The 27,998-nt window shown below is 37.6% G+C and overlaps 1 protein-coding gene across 1 annotated transcript; it reads right to left on the bottom strand.

Annotated features, from left to right (window-relative positions):
* Window positions 1-797: 797 nt before the first annotated feature.
* On the bottom strand, window positions 798-27,998 carry SPMIP7 (sperm microtubule inner protein 7; the record flags this gene model as incomplete). The annotated part of the gene is made up of 9 exons (XM_084281648.1): window positions 798-921; window positions 4,113-4,220; window positions 16,118-16,225; window positions 16,767-16,808; window positions 17,794-17,861; window positions 18,354-18,492; window positions 19,149-19,222; window positions 20,950-21,032; window positions 27,485-27,998. The coding sequence occupies 9 exons, from the start codon at window positions 27,996-27,998 to the stop codon at window positions 798-800; spliced, it is 1,260 nt and encodes a 419-aa protein (XP_084137774.1).

The raw sequence follows: 27,998 nt of genomic DNA, 5'->3' as shown, positions 1-27,998 counted from the left end.
TGCCAGGCTGTTCAAATTCCAGTAAACTGTTTGGAATATTTTGGCCCCAGGAGCACATTAGAACTTCCCCAACTACAAAGTTGCACTTGGTCTTCTCTTTCTCAGGGGTACAACTCCCTCATGTTACCTACACCAACACCGGAAAATACAACAGTATCAAAACACAGGCCTGACTACTGGCACTCCATCTTTCCTATTTAACTGCTTTCAGTTTAAGCATGAGAGAGTTTTAAGTATGGATGCAGGCCACACAGTCTTAATTAGCTTCCAGACCAATGAACATAACCTGGCTCCTTTTATTTACTACTATACACAGAGTAGTATTTAATTATTAAAAAAAAATAACATTTCACTCTGTAACATCTAAGCATCTTTACAAGGCACACTTAGGACATGTGATGAGAGGGGCTGCTCCTCTGTAATAATTTTTCGTTAATAATGCATTTATATAAATGTGTATACATGTGTTTGTATGGGTCTCTCTCTACATACATATGTGTCAATTGAGAGAACCTTTACAGCATAATTTTCTACCTTAGTTAGCAAGGCAATCCAATACAGAGAGCAAGTTTCAAGCCTTTGACTTAAACTCCCCCTTGTTTTTAATAATATTTTAACTCTCAACACTAGTAAGTCATAAATATGTGAATAACACAATAAGGACTACCACAAACACACACCTCTTTGCTATTTTATTTTTGTTCTGTATTCAAAGTATCCACACCTCTTCACATTTCCTTTCTCCTCAGTAGCTGGCACTAAGGCTCACTTAGGCTTGTAAAAAGGACTGACACTTTTTAAACTGTAATTGTTTCTCGTTGAGTCTTGTTGAAAGAATTCTGAGGACTAACTGGGGTCACCATTTGTGAAAAAGGTCCTTGGTGATTATACTGAGATGAGCTTCCATGTTTTGCTATGTACCTATAGTTACAAAAAGACAGAGAAAAAAAAAAAAAAAAAAAAAAAAAAGACCTTTAAAATGCATTCTCATATTGCTGAACACACCTTCTTCTCCCCCCTCATTCCATTCTTCATAAAGACTTTTGTCCATTTGCCCCAGAGATGGTGGGACCTGTTCTAAAAGCCTAGTCACCGTGACACAGGGTACTGGGGTGGGGTTTAGAAAATATTCTGGGGACAGTCTGAGAAGGAACAATTTACACAAGACTTCTGTATTCTTCTATTTTTTTTCAGGAAGAGGCACTATAAATAGTCTTATACCTAAAGTGTTTTATAATGTATCTCCTCAGCTGCAAAACCTCTAATCAGAAGTAGGGCTGACACAGAACTGACCACAGAACCATGTGTTCATTCAGTCTCCAATAAATAAATGAACAAATAAATAAATAAATAAATAGATTTTTTCTTTTGACCTAAAGATTACTCTTGAAGACTCCAAAGCAACTTGCTGAAAAGGTGCAGCCCTTCTCTCTAAAATTAAATGAAATGCAGTGCTATCTTATCTTAACTACTGCAAACCCAAGACATGGTCATACAACTAGTGGTGCATATAAAATATTCCTTCCTATGAAAAAAGGTAAACAGTGCTGTCAGAATTTAACTGCACTAAAAAACTTTGCAACCTTATTTTCTGACTTCATCTAGGGATTACCTAGAAATAAAAACACAATACAGAAATAAAGCTTGACATACAAAAATACCATTAATATTCCAAGTTGAAGAAACCATGTTTCTGATGTTCTATATCTACAACAGCATTGAGTTCAGAATGCTTAAAACAAGTATAAACAACTTTGTTCCACATAGTGTGGAAGGTCCTTGCAATAGAAATACAACACAGAAGTGGTTGCATGCTGCCTGTTGTAAGTGATATCACTGATACTTTTCACAGGAATGTTTATTAGACTATGTTAGCAGTAGAGAAGCAAATCTTTATGATACCCATTACTGTCTCCAGGAGACTGACCATATATTATAGACATGTCAAATTAAGCAGCTATATAAATATCCACCACGTGCAATCACTTGCTACTTTCTAAGATATTATTACGGATTTGACTTGAGAATTATTAAAGCGAGAAAATAAGGGGTTGCCATTTTAAAAAACAGTAAGAATGGCATGATGCCCCATGTGAAAATCATGTAGAAGTGAATTGTTGCAGTCTGACCCCAAGTTCCAGGAATAAGCTCTCTTCTCTTCACCTCTCCACTACAGTCTAGCTTGACGTGTGATCACTAAAATTAACAGATTTATCTCACTTATTTTACAAAGGGAAAAAGTAAAATGTTAAGCATCTCTGTTTTATAGGCATCACTAAATAATGTTGGGGTGGGGAGAGGGAGATTCCCAGCATCTGTAATACTTTTACAAAACAGTTTCACAGAGTGATATAATCCTCCACCTTAAGTCAGTGAACACTATCGTACTCCCAAAGTAGCTGCAGAGAAAGTAAAAAATGTCTGTTGTAATTTTCCAGCCAGGGGTACTAATCTCAGGAGAAGGTGCCATTCAGCTCAGAAAGAGCGTGGTAAAAGCTGGTCTGCAGGTTCCGGGTGTGATCTTCAAAAAAGCCAGAGGATTTTTTCCTGGTTCTAGAAAGACTCCATTAGCACAGAACAAGAACCTTACTCTTCCTCTCCACCAAAAACTAGCAAAATTGATCCACTTTGAACTGTACCCACAGTAACACCTGTAGGAAGTAAAATGAAGTAACAGATGTGTTTTCCATTCTTAGATCACACTGGCATCTGTCTTTTTGCTCTTGAAATCTGGTATCTGTCTGAAGTTTGTCAATGATCCTTGCTGAGATGCCTTTGCCTTTTTATTGTCTGACATTTACAAGCAAGTTACTCTTGCATCGAGCTGCTCTGAGTTCAGTTTTATTAGGCTATGCAGCCTCAAAACTGTTGTGTATTTTCATTCCCTGACAACAAGGACTGTGACTACAGGTGACTGTCTATTTTCTAAGTCTAACCACAAAAGAAAAAGAGCTGAAGTGAATGCATGGTGGATAGCATAAATGGAAGTCAGTGCATTGCATTTTGCACAACAATGAAACAGTTGACAAGGTGAGTTCTTCAAAGGCCAGGCAGCTCCCTAAAGCTTCTCAAGCCTTTTCTGGAAACTTTCTGCTGGCAGTGTTAAAAAGAATTGAAATGTGTTGTGAACAGAATCTTAAGGCCAATTAAACTGTTTAATGGAAGATAAATTTATCAGGAATACATGGAAACTTGGACAGTGTCACCATGTCCTAGATCATTCTGCAAAATAAGAAATCAGAGTCTAAAGAGAAAACACAACATCATAAAAGAGGGAGGGGAAATAAATAGTTACTAAGCTATTCTGAAGCTGGGAGAAAAGCTGGTTTGGACCTATGACTATGTTAGGAGCTCTTTGTTCTCATCAAAGGAATGGGGTTTTTCACTTGTTCTGAAGTGTCCATCTCTGTTTAAAATAAGGGGAGACACTTACATACTTCAGAAATGTGGTCCATAGTTTTAACAGGCCTTGAGCAGGCCAAGAAAGAGTAAAGATTATTAATTCAGTTCATGAAGTAGTCACAATAGTGATGTGAGGGAACAATGATTTTGTAGTCACAGGGTCCTGAGCTGCCTAAATGTGGGGGCATGGCATGATGGTATCTCACTGCCATCTGAGTAAATCCACCCATTTTTAACAACTATTTTTGTATACCATATGCCCACTTCATGGGAGTCTGGTGACACCATTGTGGAAGTGCCATACCACACAATTTTGGGAATTTTTACTTTGGCATTCATGGTTATCTTCCAGAACACACAGATTAATAAAAAAAGAAAAGAAAAAAAAAAGTCACTTAAGCTGTGACTTAGCCACCATAGGCAAGCCAAATACATCTCAATGTAGAAATGTTTAGAAATCATGATTTACTTTATTGTTAAGATACCTTCCCCATACATACTTTATGAAGTTTCATAAAAATTAAAAAATCTCAAGGTGCTTTCAGATTACCACGTCAATAATGTGGTGGGATCCAACACCAACTGTTCTGCATTTTTTAAGCCAAGGGAATGTCATACTTAACACTTATTTTTTCTTTAAATAAATAAATGCAATTAGGAATTTCCCTGTAATCTTTATGAACAAGCTGAGAAATATACCTCATACCTACCCATGCATTTGTGCAATTATTGATGGGGATGTTGATGGAAGATTAGAATTTGCCGGGTGGGTTGCTGACCAATGAACCTTGCCAGTGTATCCAGGGATATTTGGAGTGCTAAAGAAAAAAAAAAAAGAAAAAAAAAAAAGGAAAAAAATAAAAAAAATGAAAAAAAAAAAAGTTAAAGAGCAGGGTGCAAGAAATAGTAAATTAAATGACTACAGACTTGGCATATGGCTTACAGATCAGTTTTAAAGTAGCTAGTGTTTCTCTATCAAAGATGTTTAGGGTGAAAATTCATCATAATATAATGAGAAGTCCTTAAAATATATAAACTGGCATAGCTTCTTCGAGATAAGTAAAACAGCGTTATACTGATCTCATTGATTGGTCCCAAACCCTTGTGTTAGGTATGGCAACATATTTTTTCTTTTTTTTTTTTTTTTTTTTTTTTTCAAATTTTTTAAGTACTTGGAGTATCTGTACTATCATTCATTATCATAAGCCACATTTCATCACTTCATGTCAAAGAAAATGTGGGGTCATGTGGTTCACAAAAAAAACAAGGAAATATTATTATTTTTTTTTAATGTGATATAGATTTAGCTGATATTTACATTCCCCATTAAAAAGGAATTGAGATAGTAGGCTTTAGGCCAACAGGTGTGATTTCATGTGGCCTAAAACACAAATGATTTCCCCAATGAGTCTAAAGTTCTCTAAATTTCCTCTAGAATATATTTACATGTTTGTGCAACGTTACTAATATTGCTAAGACACATCAACTTAAAATCTAGCTTGAGTGCACTAGAGGACTAAGACAGTATGTTCAAAATTCTGGAAAACTAAACCCTTTTGTTAATTCTGAACCTAAGTTTTAATGTGAAGTCTAAAATGAAAGTTTCTTAAAGAGGCTAAGGAAAGTATTCTACTTATTTGAGGTATAACAACAGAAAATTTTACTAGAAAATGGAAGACGAAACAGAGATGGACCAATACCAAATAAATAAATAAAAAAATAAAAATATATGAGTACAGAATGATAATCCATGAAGATTAAAAATAAAACAATCTAATACCCCAATATGACAGCTTTTTTACAGCACAGTTATTCAGCGTGTACCACCAGTACTGTTCTATACTGACAGCTCAAAATAGGACTCCACTGAATTATAAACACATTCAGCCTCCCCATATGGGGGTAAGTGCCCATGGCAAGCTGTTTCATCTACTGAATCAAGAAAATAGTTGGGACTATATAAACCTTACCTGTATTACTTTTTGTGGGTCATTTGACTACATTAATGGTAAATAACCTTAGATATTTTTTGGTTCTGCTGTATTGTGGGCAAAAATAAACAGTTCATTTAATTAAAAAGTGCATAGAGCTATTTGTTCCAGTAAGGCTGATTATCTGCTTCTCTGCAACTAAGTTCAGCACAGGATGCAAAACTGGACATATGAGGGAGATCAAGTTTATCAGATACTTCTTTGAGTTGTGTACTACAAAACCTGTCTTTGAAAATCCTTACCAGAATAGTTGAGGTAATGACAAAATGCTGTATTGATCTACCACAGTTACAAGGGACTACGCTTGTCACAGGAGCATTGGCAGTAGATGTTGTAGTCTGCACCCATAGCTGGCAGAAGGACAACCTAGTTCTTTATTATTATTATTATTATTATTATTATTATTATTATTATTATTATTGTTGTTGTTGTTGTTGTTGTTGTTGTTGTTGTTGTTATTTTTATTATTATTTATTGGAATAACCTTGCACAAACCCATATATCCACACACTGCTACATTCCCTGCATTACACTGCAGTGTGTGACTCTCCATAGAAGATGGCTTTGTAGTATCAGTACAGCAGTTCCGTAGAACTTAGGAAACTGTTCCCTATAGGGAATCCCCAAGTAGTTGGCTGAGCAAGTAACAGACCTGCTGTCTGTCTTGACAGCAGCCACACAGTGGCAAAAAAGAGGCCTGGAAATCTGGTATAGAAGTGAAACATGTTTTCAGAATTAACCAAAAAGGCTTGCAGACAAAGTTGCCTTTTCATGTCAAAGTAGACAATTGTCAGGCTATGTGCAGATGAAGTAACACTGTGTAGAAAAATTCATTTCCATACACAGGGATCCCACTGAGGTATTCAATGGACATTGAGTGTGTGTGAGTATAAGGCCATGCATTCAGCCAAACCAAACTTGAAAATGTGGTATCGTTCTGAGAGTCAGGCTGAAAATAGTTTTACTACTCTGGCAATACATTATAAAAAAAAGACATATCTCTCACATGTAATAAAGAAATTTCATTGATTTCTTTGAAATTGTGTGAGCATTGCTGAGAAGAAATCACAACAAGAAGCCCCAATATTATCTTGCAACATTTTATGAGCCTATTAGGAATTAACTCACATAATAACTATACAACTGTGGAGATATTCAAATACATTAGGCACTGTGAGGCATTTGATTGATAAAATCTTCTGACCTTTAAGGCTTGAAAAACAAGAAGAATAGAGAAAAGTATAACAAATGACAAAATGTGACCCAAAAATCAAGCCTGAGAGATGACCAAAGGGAAAGATTTGTTATAGACTGTCTGTTAGAAAGGTTTCACAGAAATCATCAACTTCACAACATGTGGAAAGAATGTAGCACTGAAAGAGAAGGGAGATGTGCAGGGAGAAGCAAAAACTACCAGGATAGTAAGAAACAGTAAAGCAGCTGCTCTCCTGGGAACCTGCAAAGAAGATGCAAAAATGTGTTGCGGTTATCTATGTGATAAAGCAGAAGAAACTGAGGTTAAAAAAATACCCCTTTGGTTTTTTGTTTTTGGATCATGCTGTCTAGCTCTTGTGTGTCTTCTCTGATGAGCTGCTAAACCAGATTGTTGCTGCTAAAGAAAACAACTAAATGCCAGGCTACCACCGGGCAACATACAAAACTCCTCTGTGGTTATGCTGTCGTCATCAAGCTTTCTTTCTGTAACCATGACATCTCTCTTGTTCATATACTTCCTTGTTATCATCCCAGAAGCTCTTAGTCCTAATGGTAGGAAACATACCATGCTAACAGCTGAATAAGCTGTAAGATTTTTCAAGTGAAATGTAGTGATTCTGGATGTCCTCTGCTTTGGTGTATTTCTGTATTGTATGTCCATCTCTGGATGTCTTTGAAGATTATTTCCTAGTAGTCTTTAGGAAAAACATTGTGGATCTAATTTAGTTACCTGCTTGTACTGACAGAAACATTTGAGATGCCTTAGGGTATCTGAGATATCCCTCTACAGTACAGGACCCACAGAAGACCCATACTGCTATGAAGCAGCAGCTGAAAGAGATGTTGTAGGATCTACAAAGTTTGGATGCCCAGGTTTGCCACATAAATTTCAATCCAGCTGTCTTTAGAGGAGCAAAATCAAAATTGCCTCAAATAATTTTTTAATTCTTGAAAACCTTGGATCTAGCACTTCAACCTGAGCAACTGAGTGAGGCATGAAAATTTGTTGTGCAAAATTTCTGTCTCGTGAAAGCAGCCCTGAAGATTTGTATCTTGCACTCAAGGGCAAAGAGTTCTTAACATCCTACTCTTTCTTAGAAACATTGTTTCATAAATCCTAAAGAACAAAATCACCAGATAAAATCATTGATTAGCTTTTCTGGTCAGTGCAATTACAAAATGGGTGAGTCTCACTCACAATACGTAAGACTTGCAACTGGTTTCCACCTCAAATTCCCTGGCAGGAAGATCTACATGTCACTCATTTATGGTTCCTCTTTCTCTCCATGATCCTATTTGCCAAGTAGAATAACCCACGTTAAAAATACCTCTGCTGTGATGTTATGTCAAGAAATTCAATGCATACAGACCCAGTGTTGGGAAGGAATATACCTGAGAGAACTTGTGAAGTCGAAACAAGGTGATCCACATAGAGTGAAGAATGGGACCAATAGGATTTTTGAATAGAGCATTCTTGGCTGCATTTCGTACCCTTCTCCCTCAGCTATCAAACAGTATAGGGAATTTACAAAAGGATTTGGGATTTCTAAAAGGATTAAAACACCCAAATGGTGGTTTCCCAGAAATATTTTGGACCAGGTTGAGCTAGACCATTTTGTTCCTACAATTTCGGACCATTTTAATTTTGTATTCAAAAGTTTCAAGCCCATTTTTTAAGTATAAATATATATATATATTTCAGAAACAAGAAATCAAGTCAAGACAGCAATAAAATCTAATTTGGAAAATGTCAAATTAGGATATTTAAGCATTCCCCCCCACTCCCCCCCGCCCCATCCTGCCACCCCCCTGAATGACTCAAATTGGAAAACCACTAAAAATACATACATGGTGGACAAGCTGTCAGTTTCTGAAGAACAGACACATTGTGGGAAAGCTCTTAGGCAGTCCATGTAAATGACTGTGCAAGGTGCAAGGCAGCAGAGGGTCCTGCTAATTGTGGCCTGTGAGGTTTCTGTGGTAACTTGAAATGATAAGGGATGCATGCACACAGTCAGTTGGAAGCTGACTGTACACTGAAGAAATATGACTGAAGTCACTACAGATACACTGGTGTGATAGTAGCATTTTGCCCAATGTGCTTGGGAAACTGAGAATAAAGGATAGCTTCAAAGAACAGCTTTGCGCAAGAACCAGGACTTGAAACACTTAGGACTTTATCTTCCTGGAAACTTAGTGTATTAAGTTCCCATTTCAAACAACCGCTCCCAGAAATGGACTTTGGTCAGATCCCAGTCTCTCTCCAATATAGAGAACCTCCATGGCTTGGCCAAGTCACTTCAGCTTCCTCAGCCTTCATCTTTCAGAAGTAAGTGGCATAATCTGCTTTCTCAGTGTTAAAAGCATGAACCAGCTGATGCGTCAAAAGTACTGCTGAGAAAACAGCACTCTGGTAGATCGCACATGTCTTGTGTAAGCACTGCCCTCTACTGAGTATTATGAGAGCCGATGAATTATGAGTAGCAAGTTTTAAAATGCAAATGACAGATTTTTGTTTAACTCTGGAGGCAGAGGCTTTTAATGTGGAACAAGAAAATGTAATCTCTATTCTAACTTCTTTTGTCAAATTTCAAGAGGTTGCAGTAAGTACCACAGTGGGAAATCAAGCAGTGGCTGTACTGTAATAGAAGAGACACACAAAAGAGAAGAGCACAAGGCAGATATAATGATCGATAGGAACTGTTGCTGTGTATGCTGGAATGCACTATGTGTACTGCACTATTACTATACTAAGTACTGCTAACACACAGAGGGTGTAAGGGAGTTCTAACAATGCCAAGAAGGAGAGTTATTTGCGTCTGTCAGGCTGAGCACTTACCAGAGCCCTGCCCATGAATGCTACAGAGGAAATCCCCATCACCAGCGTGGGAGGCTTTTTTTCCATTGACCCTTAAAACACCTGCAGAACTAAAATACCACATCGAGCATAACCTTGTTTCAGCAGTTGAATGGGGAAGAGGTCAACTGAAGGAAAAAGCTGGTGACTATGCACTGGAGGAGGATTATACAAAATTACATACTGATGAGGATATTTAAGAAAAAGAGAAGAGCAGATGATTACATTGGGAATCCATATGATGCAGTAAACCCAAGTTCTGTGTGGGTTTCTAAATTACTGATTTAAAAATGCACTTCTGAATAAGAAAGATTTTTTTTTTCAAAGTAGTTGTTAATAACAAAAAAGAATGATTGGGTCACTGCTTATTTTCACTTATTAATAAGATGATGTCAAAAGTGCGCAGAGAATTTAGCCATCTGAGCCTTCCTGAAAGTCAATGTAGCCGTGCTGCAAAGTCACTTCTCCTGTGCAACTTGCCCAAGTGAGCTGAAAATACAGTGTTTCCTCTGAATTCTGACTATCCCCCTCTTCATTGATACACACTTGGGTCGAAGCAGCAGTTACATGCCAGATTTTTCAAGTGCTCAGTATCTAAAAGTTTCATTGTGGTGTTTGTGGCCAGATTTACAGAGGAGCTTAGCAATCAACATACACCCAAAATGTGAGCTCTTTCTGAATTCTGGTTTTCAAGTGTGGTTGCTGAGCTATTTTCAAAAGCCTGTCTGGCTGCACAAAACATGCTCTTTAGCTCTCCGTTGCTTCCCTACCTGGTGTTTGGTTAGCTATGTGACATACAAAATCAAGTGTGCTTTTCATTTCCTACAAATGAATAAATAGTATAAGCAAATAATTATTAATCAAATCAGTAAGAAACAACAACAGACCAAGGAAAATAGGAATAATCATTTCATATTCCAGAGTCTCCTAAAATAAAACACCAGAGGTCTCAGTTCTCAGTTCTGCAAAGTATATGAACACATACTTAATTCCATCCTGATCAGGAAATCTTGTTAAGCAAATATCTTCAACTCATTAATTCCAGTGGAATTTATACTTTAGGGGTTTGAAGAAAAAGAAAGCAAATCCAAGGAGAGAGTTTACAGCAGGCAGACAAGAAGAGAAAGTAGGAAATAAAAAACATGCAAGAAAAAGAAACTATGCAAAAAAAAATTAGTAAGTTCAAAAATACAACAACAAAAATTGCCACTTGAGCCTCTGGAAGTATATTGGCCAGTATGCCTGTAAAAAATTACACAAGGAGCATTCAATGCAAATACATGAAAGTATAAAAGTATTCATTTTGGAAGCTTGCTAGTTAATGGCATGAAAAGACAAGATTTAAGCCTGCGACTCCTGTACTCTACCAATGTAAATCAGTTGATGCAGCTTTGAGAAGTAAAATGAGATCATAATATGCTTTATAGGAGATTTTTGGAGATCTACTGGTGAAAAAGACTTTATTAGAGTAGGAATATAGGAATATGTTTAAAAGATATTTTTAGAGTATTCTTTCTTAACAATTTCCTTTTTTTTTTTTTTTTAACAGATTTTTATTTAAAATGTTTGTATGACATCCCTGGCAAAGAAATGATAAGAACTGGAGATTTAATAAAATTATCAAAAATGTGAAATAAAGATGAAAAACAGTCCAGTATGTTATTTATTTATTTATGTATTTATGTGGTAATGAAGCCGGATCCATGTGCTGCTATAGAAATGTGGAGGTCAAGGGAGGTGATTGTGCCCCACTGCTCTGCCCTTGGGAGGCCCCACTTGGAGTCCTGCATCCAGGTCTGGGGTCCCCAGCATAAGAAAGATGTGGGGCTGTTAGAGAGGGTCCAGAGGAGGGCCACAAGGTTAATCAGAGGGCTGGAGCACCTCTCCTATGGAGAAAGGCTGAGAGAGCTGGGGATGTTCAGCCTGGAGAAGAGAAGGCGCCAGGGAGATCCCATTGCAGCTTTTCAATACTTAAAGGGTGCTTATAAAAAAGATGGAGAGCAGCTTTTTACTTGGTCAGATAATGCTAGGACAAGGAGGAATGGTTTCAAATTAAAAGAGGGGAGATTTAGATCAGATGTTAGAGGGAAATTTGTCACTCAGAGGGTATTGAGGCACAGGCACAGGTTGCCCAGAGAAGCTGTGGATGCCCTACCACCTGGAAGTGTTCAAGGCCAGGTTAGATGAGGCCCTGAGCAACCTGATCTCGTGGGTGGCATCCATACCAATGGCAGGGGGGCTGTAGCTAGGTGATCTTTAAGGTCCCTTCCAACCCAAGCTGTTCTATGATTATGAATTGTGATTGTGAACAATTGCAGCTTTTAGGCACACATTACAAGATTAAGAAGGATGGAAGAGACAAACAAGTTCATTCTAATGCAAATTTAGGAGTCAATACACAAAGCAAAGATATCAAGAACGATGCTACATTCCAGAGCTGGAACAAACCTCAAGAGATTATGCAAACAATCTCTTTCCCCAAGACAGGCTTTAATGAAAGCCTGGAAAAGGATCAGAAGAAATAAATTACCATCCAGGATCTTTGATTAAGTATGAAGATGATGAGCCTGACCTGAGAAAAGTATTTCCACAGCTCTCTTGCCCACTGACCACCCTAGACTGCCACCAGAACATAAACAGTTTTGATTAATAAATCCAGACATAAATTTAACACTTCCAGCTGAGTCACAACACTTATGACATGGCTTTTTACATGTGATGAAGGCTTCAACAACCATTCTGCGTCTGAATGACAGAGATTAAAGGCTGGATAAAAGATAACTTAAATTCCTAAGTCTTCACTTGTATCTCAGCCTAACTTTTAAGAAATGTGGCCAACATTTTCTGCTAATTATTTTTCTCTAATGACATTTAAGCAAAGCCCTATTTCAGTTTAAAGATCAGAGTTTGAAAAAAAAAAAAAAAAAATTTTTTCCAGAGCTGTGGAAATACTTTTCTCAGGTCAGGCTCATCATCTTCATACTTAATCAAAGATCCTGGATGGTAATTTGAAAAAAAGCCACAACCAAACAACAACAAAAAAAGGCACAGTGTGGGACTCTGGATATATGAAGTTTAAATCCTAACTGTACAATAGATTCTCAGTGGGATTTGGCAAGCCACTTAATCTCACCTAGATTCCCATCTGTAAAAGTTCCAAATTGTACAGTAGGGACTTCAGTGTATTATCTGGAGCATTGTGTATATGTGCAGGGCCTTTAAACATGGTTGATCTTATCCTAGGGGCTTTTAGGCTCAACTGCGGCATAAGTCATGACTTTTATCTTCTTTCTAATTCCTTAAAAAAATAGAAAAAAAAAAAAAAAAGAAGAAAAACAGAAGATGGTTTCCTGTTCTACCAAAAGGAAGAGAGGGTGGGCACAAGGGTAACATACAAAACATGCCCAGGTTCACCACTCTTCCTGTTTGTCTGTGCAAAATAACATGACAGATGACTCTTAGCAAGTTTCAGCTTTGCTAATTATTTGACTGGCAACCACTTTCTTGCATGGTCTGTGGAAGAAGAGTGTCTCCCTCCTGAGTACTGCCTGAGTGCTGTTGCCTAAGTGCTAAAGGCAGGAAGTGCAACTGCTAGTCCATGAAAGAGCGAAAGTGACTATCTGCAAAGAGATTTTTACATTTCACAGATTTACAAAGCATACTTATGCTTCTAAATCCAAATCATATATCTAACATATATCTAAGATTTCAGTGGGAATATAGTGGCCTTTAAGCCTTTTATATATCCATCCAGAACTACTGTCAAATCACAAAAAGCAAAACAATAGAAATATATATTACAGGAATCAGTTTTATGTCTTCTTTCTAACTTTTTTCTTCCTTCTGCTTTAAATCATAGCAATCTTGATATCTTGCATTCATAGACATACTGAACAAATATATTTTATGAAGAGCTCTTTAGGAATAGATTTTTTTTTCAGGTGGAGTTGAGTTTTTCACACCTTTGAGATATCTGAATCTTTAAGGTCTCAGGGCTCTTGGTCTCCTGCTTGCCAGAAATCAGTGAAACTCATTGCCTTACTCACTAAAAAACAAGAAAATGACATGGAGAATACCGGAGATAGTAATACAGAACCTGTTGCTTAAATGTATAAATCCACTATGATACTATATGCTGAAAATAGCTCCAGCCAAGATGTCTGTCTGTTTGCAGCCCTGCATGCACATCAGCTTCTATTCTCCAAAGCTCAACAGCAACAGCTGCATGATCTGGCAGAACTAAGGGTTAATATCTCTGCTCACTTCAGAAATCTCCATTCAGCACTATGGCGTGTGCTGTGTGTGCTGTATTTTAAAGCACATTTCTCAGTAATCATTTTCTACTATTTTCTGTTCTAGTTCAAGCAGAAGTTGCGAGTTAGACGAAGACTGTGAGAAACCATGCCTTGTGCAGGAGGTGAGATAAAACGATCAGAAGGGTGCATTAGGTACATTCACAGCTTGATATTAATAGGTTTGGTTGCAGTAATATGGGTCAAATTTGGCTATCTTACAATGCTCAACACCTTATATTGTCTGTGAACCTACTGCCATAATGTGTAGGGCTGTATGAAGGATGATGATGATCTTTTCCCAAAATGTGTGGCAGCATGTAAGGCAGCATGCAAAATGATAGGTATTCTCCTTGAAACCGTGAGATGGAAATGAACGGACCCAGATGGAGCTCAGAAATTGCAGTCACTTTCAAGCCAGTTCCCAGCAACTGGGATGTTTAGCACATACAATACTATATGTGAGTAAGGCCCAGCATTCTGCCTTTTCTTCAGAACCGAGAGGGAAATATTTTTGCAGCTTCTCTCCCTCTTCTTTCTCCAATAACATATCTCCTTTGTTGTTTTCACACAAATGTGGGCTACGCAAGATTACTGAAAGCAAAAAAAAAAAAAAAAAAAAAAAAAAAAGGGAAAGGCCTATGCAAAGGGAAAATCTTATAAGGTAAACAGAACAGTCTCTTTCCTCTTTTATTTCACCATATTTAGCTCTTACCATTATGTTGTTACTTTCACCATTTTGTCTGTCTCAAAAGTTTGCAAATAAATGTTTCATACCATCTCAACCTACTAAAGAATACTTTAGGAAAGGCTTAAAGTGAAAACCTTTCAATATCAAAGTTTGTGATATAACTAATAAATACTAAGGTGGTGTTCCTAATGGTATTCAGAGAGCTTTTGCAAACTAGAAGGCCATCTAGTGGCTGAAGTTAAAAATCACATTTTTATCATTCCAAAAGTCATACTGCTCATCAAAGAATGCCATAGTCTCTTTTTCATAAATATTAAAAAGAGGAGTTTGAAGTATCAAAATATCCCATAGTTTGAAAATAAACATAGATTTTTTGGAAGTAAGAACTCTGTTCATAATGGTTCAGACCCACTGAGCTCAGAACTTTCTCTTCCATGTCCTTGGCACTTGAGCCTTAGATGTAACACAAATCTCTTTCCTGCTGCTGGGCAGTTATAGGAATGTGTGTGTTTGGTTGCCTGAGCATCATCAGGAAACACAGGTTGGGTGTTTTGGAGTGCGATCTAAAAGATATGCTCAGAGTAGTTTCACATACAACCTTTCTAGAATGAGAAAAAGGGAAAGACACCTGTCAAATTCTTAAACCTCAGTTGTGCAATTAGTCTAGCAAGATTAACAGCAGAAGTGAGAGAATACTCCAATTTCCATCCCAGCCTAGGCCAGAGCCTGCTGATCATGACGAGTTCATTTGACCAAGATGGTATATTGCACTGGTGTTACCACAGATAGCCTGTACTTCCCAGGATAACGCAGACTGAGGACAGATTTTCATCTGGCAGTCAGTTACTGTCAGGCCATTATGACCATGCTGTACTAGATGGGTATCAGGGTCACTTGGGCCGCAGTGCAGCTCCCAGATTTTGAAATTCTAGCCTCAATATCAGAAAACTAGCACTGATGGAAGGATATGTGAACATACAAGTTTTATTAACTACTACCATTATGTTCCTGTGACAAGGATATTTCCCTGAAAGCTGGGGGGAGACCAAAAAAAAAAAAAAAAGTTTTGAATTTCTGAAAAAAATGGAAGAAAAACCTAATCAACATTTTTGGTTAAAAAGCATGATGCTGGGTGTTAGGATTATGATTTCCTTGAAACTGTAACACTAATGCAGTGCAGTACAGAATCAGGCTATAATGTTCTATGAAAAATTTATATAGAGTCAGAAAAGGTTGCATTAAAATTTACCATAATGCAAGTAGATGTATAAAATTGGTTATACCACAATTTCAGTAGACAACTCTGCTCATTTTGTAAGAGCTGCCTTGGGCAATTTCTTGTATCTAGGCTGAATAGGTCCCTTAGATTTATAGAGAAAATGGTCAATCATCAATCATCAATCACTCTAAGAAGTTACTACTGTAGGCCATTTACTATTGACTCAATTACTAAAAAGGACTTTCCAAGCCCAGTCTTGAACCTAAAAACCCACTGTGCTTCCTGAGTTAACAGAACCTCATTCAAATTATTCAAAACTATAAGGAGTGTTCCTCCCAAGTTTTTAAATTCTTTTGGACCCAGGATAGACCTTTAATACTTTCTCTACCTTTCCTAAGTAACAAGAACTCAAGATGCAGTATCAAAATCATGATAATAAGAGAAACATACTGTGCAGTGCTTGTGTAGCGAGGTTTTGAAGTTCGCACACGGTTAAACATGATTAAGTCTACATTGGCATTGTCAATGTCTTCAAAATTTACTGCACCAACACAGCCACTGTTTGGATAGAAAGGAAATCAAAGTCATGTACATTATTCATAAAACAGATGGTAGAGGTAGCTGAACCATATACTGCATACTCCAAATTTCTAGTTATTTATTAAAATGGTCCACAAGAAAAAAATGTGGAGATGAATTGCCCCATGTGTTTGGCATATCCCAAGATGAAAGCAATCATTTGCTGAATTTGCAGCACATAACAAATGACAGCACATAGTGCATATGTGTAGGGAAGAGGATTGTGAAGAGCAGAAACAACATAGAAATCTATCATCCCCTGTGCTTTTGGCTATGCCAATGATCACACTGGGATATTCTTTCAAAGAGGACATAATGAATCCTACTTTACACTTTACAGGTAAAAAACTGGAGTCACCCACAAGCAGAGGAGACTCAGCACACCCTCCCCTTGGCACCAGAAAACACCTTAAGAATAGAACCCATAGTCTATATCTTGCTTCTTGCATCATCTACAATTGTTGCTTGGGCTAAATCAAAAATATAGGAAGTAGAAAGAACCAGAGGACATTGTACTCACGTATACAAAGGGATATGACAGATTCGAGAGCTTCGGCTTACACTGTTAAAAGACAAAATACATCAATCACTTTTTTTTTTTTTACAGCAGGCAGAATATCCTGACAGAATATTTATGAGGTCCCAAAAGAGATGTGGTGACAAGTCAAAGTTTTGCTCTTGGAATGATGCAATGCTCATTTGAATTGTGGTAAAAGACTGTGGTAAATGATTATGTTGGCATATATGCTAAACAACACAGTTCAGCATGCAGAATTTTGCCTTTTAACCCTCATCCTCAGATGCTGGGACTTCAGGCAATTTCCTACATCCGTATATGCAAGTTTTCTTTAAACATGAATTGCTTTTCTACTTGTAATGCTTTAACCAGTTCTTGAGAATATGGGAAAACTTAACTTCACATCTGAATTCCTCTCTTGCTCTGTCTCTGCAAGCTGCACTCACTGGCCACATCTATATTCTTTTGAAAGAACAACTTCCAAGAAGCCAGTGATAGTATGTTCTTATCTCTTTCCCACTCTGGAGAGGTGCCTGCTTGACTTTGAATGCCTGAGTGCCCAGCACTGCACTTGTCCACTGAGTTTGGCCAAGCAAACCTGCTGGCCGTGGCCTTGAAATCAGGCAAGTTCTAGCTTTCCTACTTTGCTTTGACCATGCTTTTCATCCCCATCTCTACTTGGCTCACTACCTGAGTAAGCCCTTCTGAATTTCTTATCAGTCTTTTATTGGCCTCATTTAAAACTCTAAGGTTGTTTGGGATTCTACACAGCAGATAAAACTTCAAGTTTGTAAATGTGTATGATTACTGTGGGATTTTCATAAATGTCAAGTCTCGATGAAAACATCAGATATATGCAATCATGGCACTCATTTACATTACAGAATTCTTCTGTTCTGCTTTTTACTTCTCAAGTTATAGAATGCTGCTGAATGTAGTCTTAAGAGTTAATTAACTGTACACAGACTTCCTAAACAAAGTGTTCAGAGGACACTGATATTCACACACACACAAACAAAAAGAAACTTACAAACAAACTGGTTTCTGTGGAGAGGTAAAAGATCTTGTCTGAAATCTGTCCCAAAGATTTCCAATAACCTAAAATCACAAATAGATGTTTATTGTAAGGCATCATTACCTAATTAATTTGGCTTAATAGATTCTTATTCAGCAATACACCAGTGAAATAAACTGTTAGGGAAAGGATGACCTGTGCAGAACTAATTGCAGGACTGAATTATAATTTAGTAAAAAAAATAATTATTACAGATAGTAATTACAAATAATCTATCTAACTTAAGACTTCTTATGCTACTGCATCATTCCTGTCAAACAATTTTTCATCAATACCTTTGTCCTCTCTTTGGGTAATATGTATGAATATCTTCTTCTGTGACAATTTACAGAGGGAAAAAGGGAAAACATATGAAACAATCTGAGGCAATTACTCAATAATGATGTTGACCTCTCACTTGGGACTATTTTTATTTGAAATCATTACTGTAGGTTTGTTTGTATGACCTATACAATATATAGGCTACATTTCATTAGCAAAACCAAAAAAGAGTTGGTAAGAAGTTGTTCACTGACTTGGCTTATTTCAGGCTCAGGATTGTATCTCCTTTTTGTGAAACACTGGGAAACAGGATCAGCCATCACTTCCACTGTTGATTCTGGAGGCTCGATTTTGGATGGTAACATCTTATCCCAAGGAACTTCTTCATATGCTCTGGATAACAATAAAAAAGGAGGTAAAAATTCTCCAATATAATCATTACTGAATGAAATCTGTAGCTAGATAATACAGAATTCTGTGACAAAGAAGGATGTGAAAAAAACAAAACAAAACAAAACAAAACAAAAGTATATTTCTATTTTAAAGGGACATAAAAAGACTGGAATTATATGTTGCCTGTCAGGGAACATGTAGTTATGGCAGAGTTTCACAAGTTTCTCTTCTTTAAAACTCTCATCTACTAATTGAAAGAAATAGTTTATTTTCCAATACACTTGTGGTGATGATAGGATTTGTCTAAGCTTGAAAAATCAGTTAAGCGGTATAAACAGAGATTAGACACCCTGCCTGTGGCAGTTGTTCAAGACAGATGTACAGAATATCCTTTAGGAAGCTCCAGTTTCTCTTCACTGCCTATAGAGGAAGTGGAGATGAATGGCACAGTCTGGATACAAACTTTTAGATAACTACAGGTAATGAGACGAGTCCTACGCTAAATAATTGCTGTTTCAAGACAAGAAGTCCTTAGTGATAGAAAAATTGTAGTCTCATATGCTCTGCTACCTAAAGGTGCATCAAAGCAAAAAGAACATGAAAAAAATGAAGCAAGGCACAAACAAAAAATATTCTTAAAAGAAACCATGTCTCACTTTTGAGTACTTGACCTGTAGAAATAGTCTCTTGCTTTTTCTTCTCTCCAGCCCGCAGAAGGATCGTTTAATTCCTAAGAGAAATCAAAGAAATGGCAGAAAGCAATGGTATATGATATTATGATTTCTTGTTTAAAGAGTGAATTGAGCGTATCTGTATTTTCCTAGTTTAATATTTTCTTTCACGTAAGAAAGTGAAACATGCCATTTCATACTCTTCACCAGCCAGCACTGGAGATTTATTTGGAGAAAGGCTCTACTTCTGAAAAGTTTTACTTAGGAAGGAAATTTTAATAAAGTTTTTACTTAGGAACTTTAATAAAGTTTTTTACTTAGGAAGGAAAATTTAATAAAGTGGATGCAAACTTAAAAACTAGTAGAATGACCTTGCCTCTCTACCCCTCAGGAATGTAGCTTTCCATTTGTTGTGTTATTTATAAAATGGCATAGCAAATGCACTTTCTGGTCCCTCATACATGCCTGATATATTCACATGACGTTCATAGCTATTAGAGGGAGTCTAACTTAGAGACCTATTTAAGCATGTGCAACACTTTAAGGGCTACGAATACTCTTATCAGTGTAGAAGGATGAAAGATACCATTACATTTTCAGTACAGGAAAGACTTAATTAGACTTGTGCTATGGACAGATTGATGTCTTTTTATTTACTTTTTTCTTTGAGTCTTGCACCAAATAAGGTAGAATCATAGAATCACAGAATCATCAAATGGTTTTCATTGGAAGGGACCTCAAAGATCACTCAGTTCCAACCCCCCTGCTGTGGGCACGGACACCTCCCACTAAACCAGGTTGCTCAAAACCCCATCCAACCTGTCCTTGAACACTTACAAGTATGGGGAATCCACAACTTTTGTGGGCAACTGGTTCCGTGCCTCACCACCCTCACGGAGAGGAGTTTCTTCCTTATATCTCCCATCTTTTAGTTAAAAGTCATTCCTTCTTGTCCTGTCACTACAGTCCCTGACAAAGAGTCCCTCCCCAGCTTCTCTGTAGGCCCCATTTAGGTACTGAAAGGCTGCTCTAAGTTCTCCCCAGAGCCTTCTCTTGTTAAGACTAAACAAACCCAACTCCCCCAGCAGAGGTGCTCCAGCCTTCTGATTATCCTTGTGGCCATTCTCAGGTCTCACTCTAATAGGTTGATGTCCTTCCTATGCTGGGGGTCCTGGAGCTGAATGCAGTGCTCCAGGTGGGGTCTCAGGAGAGCAGAGTAGAGAGGGAGAATCACCTCCCTCAAGCTGCTGGCCATGCTGCTTCTGATATAGACCAGGATACAGTTGTCTTTCTGGGCAGTGAGTGCACATTGCCAGCTCATGTTGAGCTTCTCATCCACCAACACCCCCAGGTCCTTCTCCTCAGGGCTGCACTCATAGATAGTGTTTATGTATTAAATATATGCGTATTTATAGCAAATATGAGCTGGCCTAATTTTTAAAGTAATAATATAATTTCAGTTGTAGTTTTGGTATCTTTTGTATGTTCTAATGTTTTTGCTCTTACTCTGTCTTTAGTTACACACATATGACATGAGTAATATCAGTCCCACATTGTAGTCTAAATGAATATTTACATACAAAAATGAGTATCGTTGGAACAATGGCTCCCATTAAAATTTGATCAGGCATGCACTCATTTGCCCTAATTAGATGAAGAATTGAATAAGTCCAGTTTCACTACACTACCATAATTACTGCTAAAAGTACGTCACATGGAAAGCAGAGTTAAAAATAAAATGATTTTACTGTTTTCCTTTATTACAACAAGAGCACCAGGTACTTGCCTTGAGATTGGGATCCATACAAAATGCAAAAATATGGTTTTGGCCAGGCAAAGCAGGAACAACTTTCACTGGAGTTGTCCAACCTGAAAGAAAGGGCTTCCTGTTGTGTTAATCCCTTTGCAGCAACCGTTACTTTTTTAAACTGAATGAAAATAGCTCTAATAATTTCCCATTAAAAAAAAAAAAAAAAAAAAGATGCACCAATGTTCAGCTACCCATTAGTACTCTGAAAGGAATTACAAATGTCCACAAAAATGTTTTTTCATGTTTACATATTATACATTCTTAATACATGTAAGACATAAAACTATTAGAGAGTGTTCAAAGGAGGGCTACAAAGATGGTGTATGGTCTAGAGGGTAAGATGTTTGAAGAGCAGCTGAGGTCCCTAGGTTTGTTCAGACCAGAGCAGAGCTGGCTGAGGGGAGGCCTCATGGTGGCCTTCAGCTCCCTTACGAGCGGAGGGGCAGGTGCTGAGCTCTGTGCTCTGGGGACAGCAATGGGACCCGAGGGAATGGCATGGAGCTGGGATAGGGGAGGGTCAGGCTGGGCATCAGGGAAAGGTTCTGCACCCAGAGGGTGTTCGGGCACTGGGACAGGCTCCCCAGGGCAGTGGTCATGGCACCAGGCCTGTCAGAGTTCAGTACGTGTTTGGACAGTGCTCCCAGATGTTTGGTTTAATTTTGGTGTGGTCCTGTGTGGAGCCAGGAGTTGGGTTGGATGAACCTTGTGGATTCCTTCCAATTCAGGATATTACGTGATTCTATGATTGTACATTAAAGTAATTACATGGAAGTTGAAAGTAAAAGATAGATAATACCACACCATACTTTGCTATGGTTTGGCCAACTTCACCTATCGTCATGTACAGAATTAAAAGTACAGAATTAAATTTGTGGGACGGTTAGACCTCTTTTCAAACCCTGGTGGTTCTATGGTTCTATGAAATGTATAGAGAAAAATATCCAAACTCACAACCGTTGTACTAAAAGCTTGCTAATGCAACCCAAACTAGTAATTACATATTGCATTTCTACAATTACATAGTTTTGCCAACCTTGTTAGCAATAAACAAGCTATTCCATGAGCAGTAGGTGAATGATTTCCTGAAGATACTTCTCTCCCTCCATCATCCTCCCAATTTCATATTCCAATAACCTGAGCTCTCCCTGACTAGGTCCATTAAATCAGGCTTACTCATCAAGAGGCCATAGTCTACAGATAGTGTTGATTCACATATGCACTGACTAGTAAGCCAGCATAAACTTGCTGGAAACCAAAAGAGTTACAGTCAAACAGAAAGATGGTATAATGCCCTAGTTTCAGCTCCCTTAAGAGGAACACTTATTTATGCCTTCCTTTTCAACCTGCTTTTCACTTCCAGACCCCCCTAAAAAATTCTGATAAATATGAAGCTCTATGTAGAAAGTGTAAGCTAAACGATAATAGAGTTACTTCTCCTATAAAGGTATACTTTGAAGAAGATTGTCCAAAGTCTAAAAGTTGGAAACCACTGTACAGAATGAAAAGTCAGCTCTTGAAGAACTAGCTACTAAAAGTATAAAAGAAAATCACAGTCACAGGCAAAAGTCACTAGATTTAGTGTCAAAATGCTGTATGTAGATAGTGAAATAATACAACCTGCTTTTTGAAAGAGATTTTTTGCACAGTACGCTATAAATTTAATTTGCTGTTTTTGAGAAGCTTGAAAGAATTCATGGATTTTTGTACTGTGAAGAGAGCTTTCAAACTGAATTCCTCTCCAATTAAAACAATTCAATTGAAAAAAGTCTCTTAAATAGGCAAAGTGCTTGCAGTAAAGACGGCATCTGCATCTTCACTGCATCAGCTTGGTGTAAACTTTAAATGTTATCTGCAAATATATGACTTGCACTCATATGGGAATGCTTCCATTAAGTTTTATGTCTGAAATTTTGTAATTATGTCATGAATATGTGTGTACTAGTGCCCTCTACAGTACACAGATTGCTCACATATATGCATATATCTTAGTAATTCCATTAAAGTAGTCTTCCTCTTATTCATTGATTAAAGAGCTAAAGGTTGCAACTGTTGTTCCTTGCACTGTATTAGTAAAACTCATTTCAGCTATAGTGTCCTTAGGAGGATCTGGAGATACTTTTACATTTGCTTTGGTAATTGTACATATGAATTTCTACAGATCTCTGCTCTCGGCACTGTATACTTTAATTAGCTGTCTTGATTCCACCATCCTGCTGCTGAGATGATTAGTTGTCTGACATTTACTTCTCTTTTTGCTTTCAGAGGAAAACTCTAGCATAAAAACTACAATAGTTCTTTTCTTTAAGTTAACTTTCAGGAGGTTTCTGTGCCCCTTGTGATTTGTTTAGTCCACATTTTAGATTTTTAGTCCACATTTTTAGTTTTTAGATTGAAAACAGCATGATCTGTTGTCGTCCAAATTGGGCCATCAATGGCTTGGCTTTGTCACTTTTAACTACCGAGATCATAATAATGTTGCCAGTGTCAGTTTATTACTTAGACTAGTCTCTAATCTGGCAAAGCAGGATTCAGTGATGGATAAAGAATGTTGGTATTTTCTGGTTTGGATTCTGAGTGATTCTGAGTGAACTGAAGATATCCTCATTCACTTTTCTAAGCCATTTCCCACAAACCATGAAAACTATAATATTTTTTTTCTTGTTTGTTAAAGGAAAAGCTTCACTGTCAATTGAAAACTGTTCACTTTTTGACTGTTTATATTGTAAAATTAGTAGTAATGATGACTTCAGAGGGTCTAGCAAGAGACAATAATGCCATCTGAAGGGTGTACAGATAACTGTTGCAGATGCTTTTGCTAAATTCTTTGGTGAATTATTCTACCTCTCTTTATGTATGAAAAATAAACATGACCAATTAACATCACTTCTCTTTTCTTTTACTTCTGTGAAAGAAAAGGCTCAAACCACCCACTGAAAACTGATTTTATGTAAGCATAAAAACAACAGTGTAGATTGGAAAGACGAGTGACAAAAGAAGCAAGAGATAAAGAACAAAGTTGTTAAATAAACAAACATCTCTGCTATTGGGCATGTGAAAAACAAATGTGCAGTGAAATACATGATTACAGAGACAGTAAGTAATCAAATCCTTAGCAAAACCAAAGTTACCATTTATGCAATGGCAGTCAGTCCTCAAGAGTTTGTTTGGGGGTTTTATGCAGGTTTTTTTGGGATAACCTACCAGTTTATTAGGCAGTATGCTATTAGGCATTTTGCTGTGTTATGGATAATTATTTAATAGAACTTCTTACTTATATTTTTCAGCCTACTTGCAGGCCAGTTTGCATTCTTGGTTGACTTTGTTTATGTGCTGCAGTTATTATGGGCTATGCATGTTGGTTATGACTACTCTGAATTGTCACTTTTATGGTTTCCAAATGGCACTTTTTTTTTTTTTTTTTTCTCTTTGCTTATCATGTTGTAGTCTCTGACTAGCTTTTCTTCCTTCTGCAGGCAGGTAAAAGGTACTCCCTAAGTACCTATGAAGTACCTACGTTACACACTAAGGCAGCACCAACATTGGTTACAGTCATTTTTTAACATCATATGAAAGGTAGGTGAGGCTGATGTGCCTCATACTCAATGTGTGACTTAGTCTTGGATGATCGGTGCTCTGGAGAAAATGCTTCTTGCTTCTGGGGTGGAAGCACTGTGAAGTGAACTCTTCCTAGTAAAAGGCCATTGGGAAGGAGTTTAATGTGATCACAATTATTTCAACAAGTTCTGCATCAAATTCTTGAACAGAGCCTCTTAAATCAACACTAGAATGAAGATTAGATCAGAGAAAGAGGGAACAGGTAAATGGCCAGTTTTTAAGGTGGACAGAGATATTTGGTAGAGATACCTGGAGGCAACTCATCTGGGTTTAGCACTCAGTTGCTTAACATAATCTGGAAATAGAGGGTTGGGAGTTAAGTTATGGATTCAAAAAGCAACTGGATAAATCAATGAAGACAAATTATGAATCCACGACTACTAACTACAAGGACACCACCTCCTGGTCAGGAATCCCTGGTTCAAAAATCATCGTGATAGGAAAATACACCAGGGAAGAACAATGGCATGCTTGCTTGATTATGGAATGGCTTGTGTTGGAAGGGACCTTAAAGACTATCCAGTTCCAACCCCCCTACCAAGGGCAGGGACACCTTCCATTAGACTGGGTTGCTCAAAGCCCCATCCAACCTGGCCTTGAGCGCCTCTAGGGATGGGTCCTGGGTTCTTAAGCTATTTCCTTTAATTGGTTGGCTTAGGTCTTAAAATGACCTTCTTTGCCAGCTTCTCATCATGCTTTGATATTACAGAGCCTCACTGCTCTGTAAACTTGCTTTGCTCAGTAGATGCAAAAGGCTGGTGGGAAAATTCAAAGTAACAGTGCTGATTGCCAGAGTAAAATCTGTACATTTTCTCACTACAGAAAACCTCCTGCATATTGCAGATGTTCCATATATCTCAGCTCATCTGTCCCAAAGGCTGCTTCTGTTTGTCGTTGTTGTTGTTGTTGTTTTTTTACAGTGCAGAAACTGACTGTACAATTTGCTTGCAAAATGCCTGACTGATCTCTCTTTCAGTGCAACTTCCCTAAATGACTTAGAAGTGGAATGTCTCAGGGCTGGTGTCAAGACAGATTAGCAACTTTCAAAGCATCACGTGCCTGGGGGTTGGTAGCTGGGCTCTGAATTGTATAGCTGAAATCTGGGATGTGTTTATGCGGTCTCATTAGGAATAGTAATATAAATCACATCTACTTTTTAATCTATATTCACACATTTGTAGTCAATACCTCAGCATCAGAGGAAAACTTATAAATGAATACTAGCTTTGGCAGAACACTTGCACAGCTTTTCCTAATATGTTTATGGTGGACTCTATCTGTTTCAAGGTTTTGTACCCAAGTTAAGTTTGGCTTTTGTAGACAGCTTCCGTGAAGTCCATATTTCACTCTAATGGTTAACTTTACCCAATGGCAAATCAACAGAAAGTCACAGGCAGTTTCTATCTGTTTTCCCAAGCTACTCTGCATTCTGGACCACTTTCTTGATAGTAACCCATATCACTGATTTGATGACATTCAGTTTCAGATTTTGTCTGTGTTCATTTCATGAGTGTCTCTACATCTGCCACAGTATCTCTACCTCTGTGCCTGTCTGATCTTTTTGAAATGGAAAAATTAATGACCAGCTAGAAACACATAGCTCAAACCTTCCTTCCTGTTCACTTTTCCAGAGGCTTGAATAAAAAAAACACCTGATCAGTTCTGAGTGATATCTGAGATCTAATTTGTTAAGTAAATAGAAATCACAGAAACTGAGAAACCAGAGCAAAAATGATATGAACAAGAAAAAAAAAAAAAAAAAAAAAGGAAAATTATGGGGTTTTATTTTTTTATCCTCTGTGCTTTTGGGTTCTGTTACTGGACTGCAATAGGCTTCAAGTGATTTAAAGTGACTTCTTAGACAGAAACAAGAAACCTGAATTTTTTGTATTTAGAGACTTCATAGTGACAATAATAGGAACAAAGTACAGATAACTATGAAGTTTGTGTGTTATCTCTGTATGGTAAAATGGAGCCAAGCAGTTTATTTACATTTATTTATTATGTTCTAAGAAATGCCTTCCCCATCTATGAGACATAAGCATGTTGTCTGAGTTCTCTTAAACTTTTGTTCCAGCTGTAATAAGCATTTCTCTGTGAAAATTGTGGGAATTGGCCAAATCTTCAGAAAAATTCAAACACATTGCTTACTACTACTGATGTCTGCCTTTAGAAGCCCTGGATAGATAGTCATGCTTTCCAGAATTTTCATAAGACCATGGCTTTGAGTATTAACCATCAACCCAATTTGGTTTCACAGTAAATGTCTGCATTGATGTTGTAATTAACATGAAATAATCAGACCCACCTTGACATTAAAATAAAGTAGGAAGGTAATATGTAGTTTGATCAAGATGTGGTGGTCTAAGAAGTCCTAAAGGATTTCTGTTCTCCCATCAACTAGACATTGAACAAAGTCTTAAATGCTCTGCTCTGCTATTTGTCAGGAAATGCCGGAAGTATTCAGGGGATTTCCTAACACTTTGCAGTGACATGTTATTTCAGGTTAAAACTCATCATGGCTACTGTACATAGCTTCACAATTTACACACATTCTTTAAAACATTACTTAGCTTCAAAAGATATATTTTTATTTTATTTTATTTTATTTTATTTTATTTTATTTTATTTTATTTTATTTTATTTTATTGTTTTATTTTATTCTGGAAACACTCATTAGAATTTGCTGACTTGTACCTCTTTACTACAGCCAGGACAGTGAATCAAGCATTCTACAGCAGTTACTGCATTCTATTCAAATATCCAGCACAAATATATTTCATAATGGTGTTCTTTCAGAACCTTAGGGATGGTGTCCAGAAACTCATTTTATTTATTTGTTAAACATCACCATTTTTTTTAGTGATTAAGAGATAAAAGTATCAGTCTGCTTTACCTCCAAGCCTTGCCCTGACCGAAGCAGCTGGCACAGCTCTGGAGTTCCACCGTCTGTCCTGGCTGGTTTCCTCCTGGAGGATCATGTGCCTCCTGTGGGCAGTCCGGGCCCCCTTTCCCACGATGGGAACCCGCTGCTGAGGTTTCACATCACTGTAGTCCACCAGGGATTCAATAGCTCTTCCAACATGTGGCTGCAGATCAGCATCCCCTCCTGCACTCACAAAACCTGAGCAGGGATCTACTAAAGGCACATCATCTCGGTGTGGGAATAAGGGGTAATTTGGCCCAACTGGAGGGGTGTGTGGGTGGAATTTGAGGAAGGAATTGCTGTCTTTCTCTTCAAAACTGGGAAAGTCATGTCTGTTCTCAGGACCTCTCACAAGAGGCATGCACGTCTTCTTTGACAAGTTTTGGTGCTGTTGGTGACCTATCCTGTGAAGTGGTTCAGCTGATACGGCGAAATTCTTAAAGACAGTTGCCTGCCTTTCAGCTCCATGGGAAACTGTGGTCAT

This window comes from Netta rufina (genome assembly GCF_964035555.1).
Source record: "Netta rufina genome assembly, chromosome: 2".
In the NCBI taxonomy this organism is placed as follows: Eukaryota; Metazoa; Chordata; class Aves; order Anseriformes; family Anatidae; genus Netta; species Netta rufina.
This window is presented reverse-complemented; position numbering and strand designations above follow the sequence as displayed.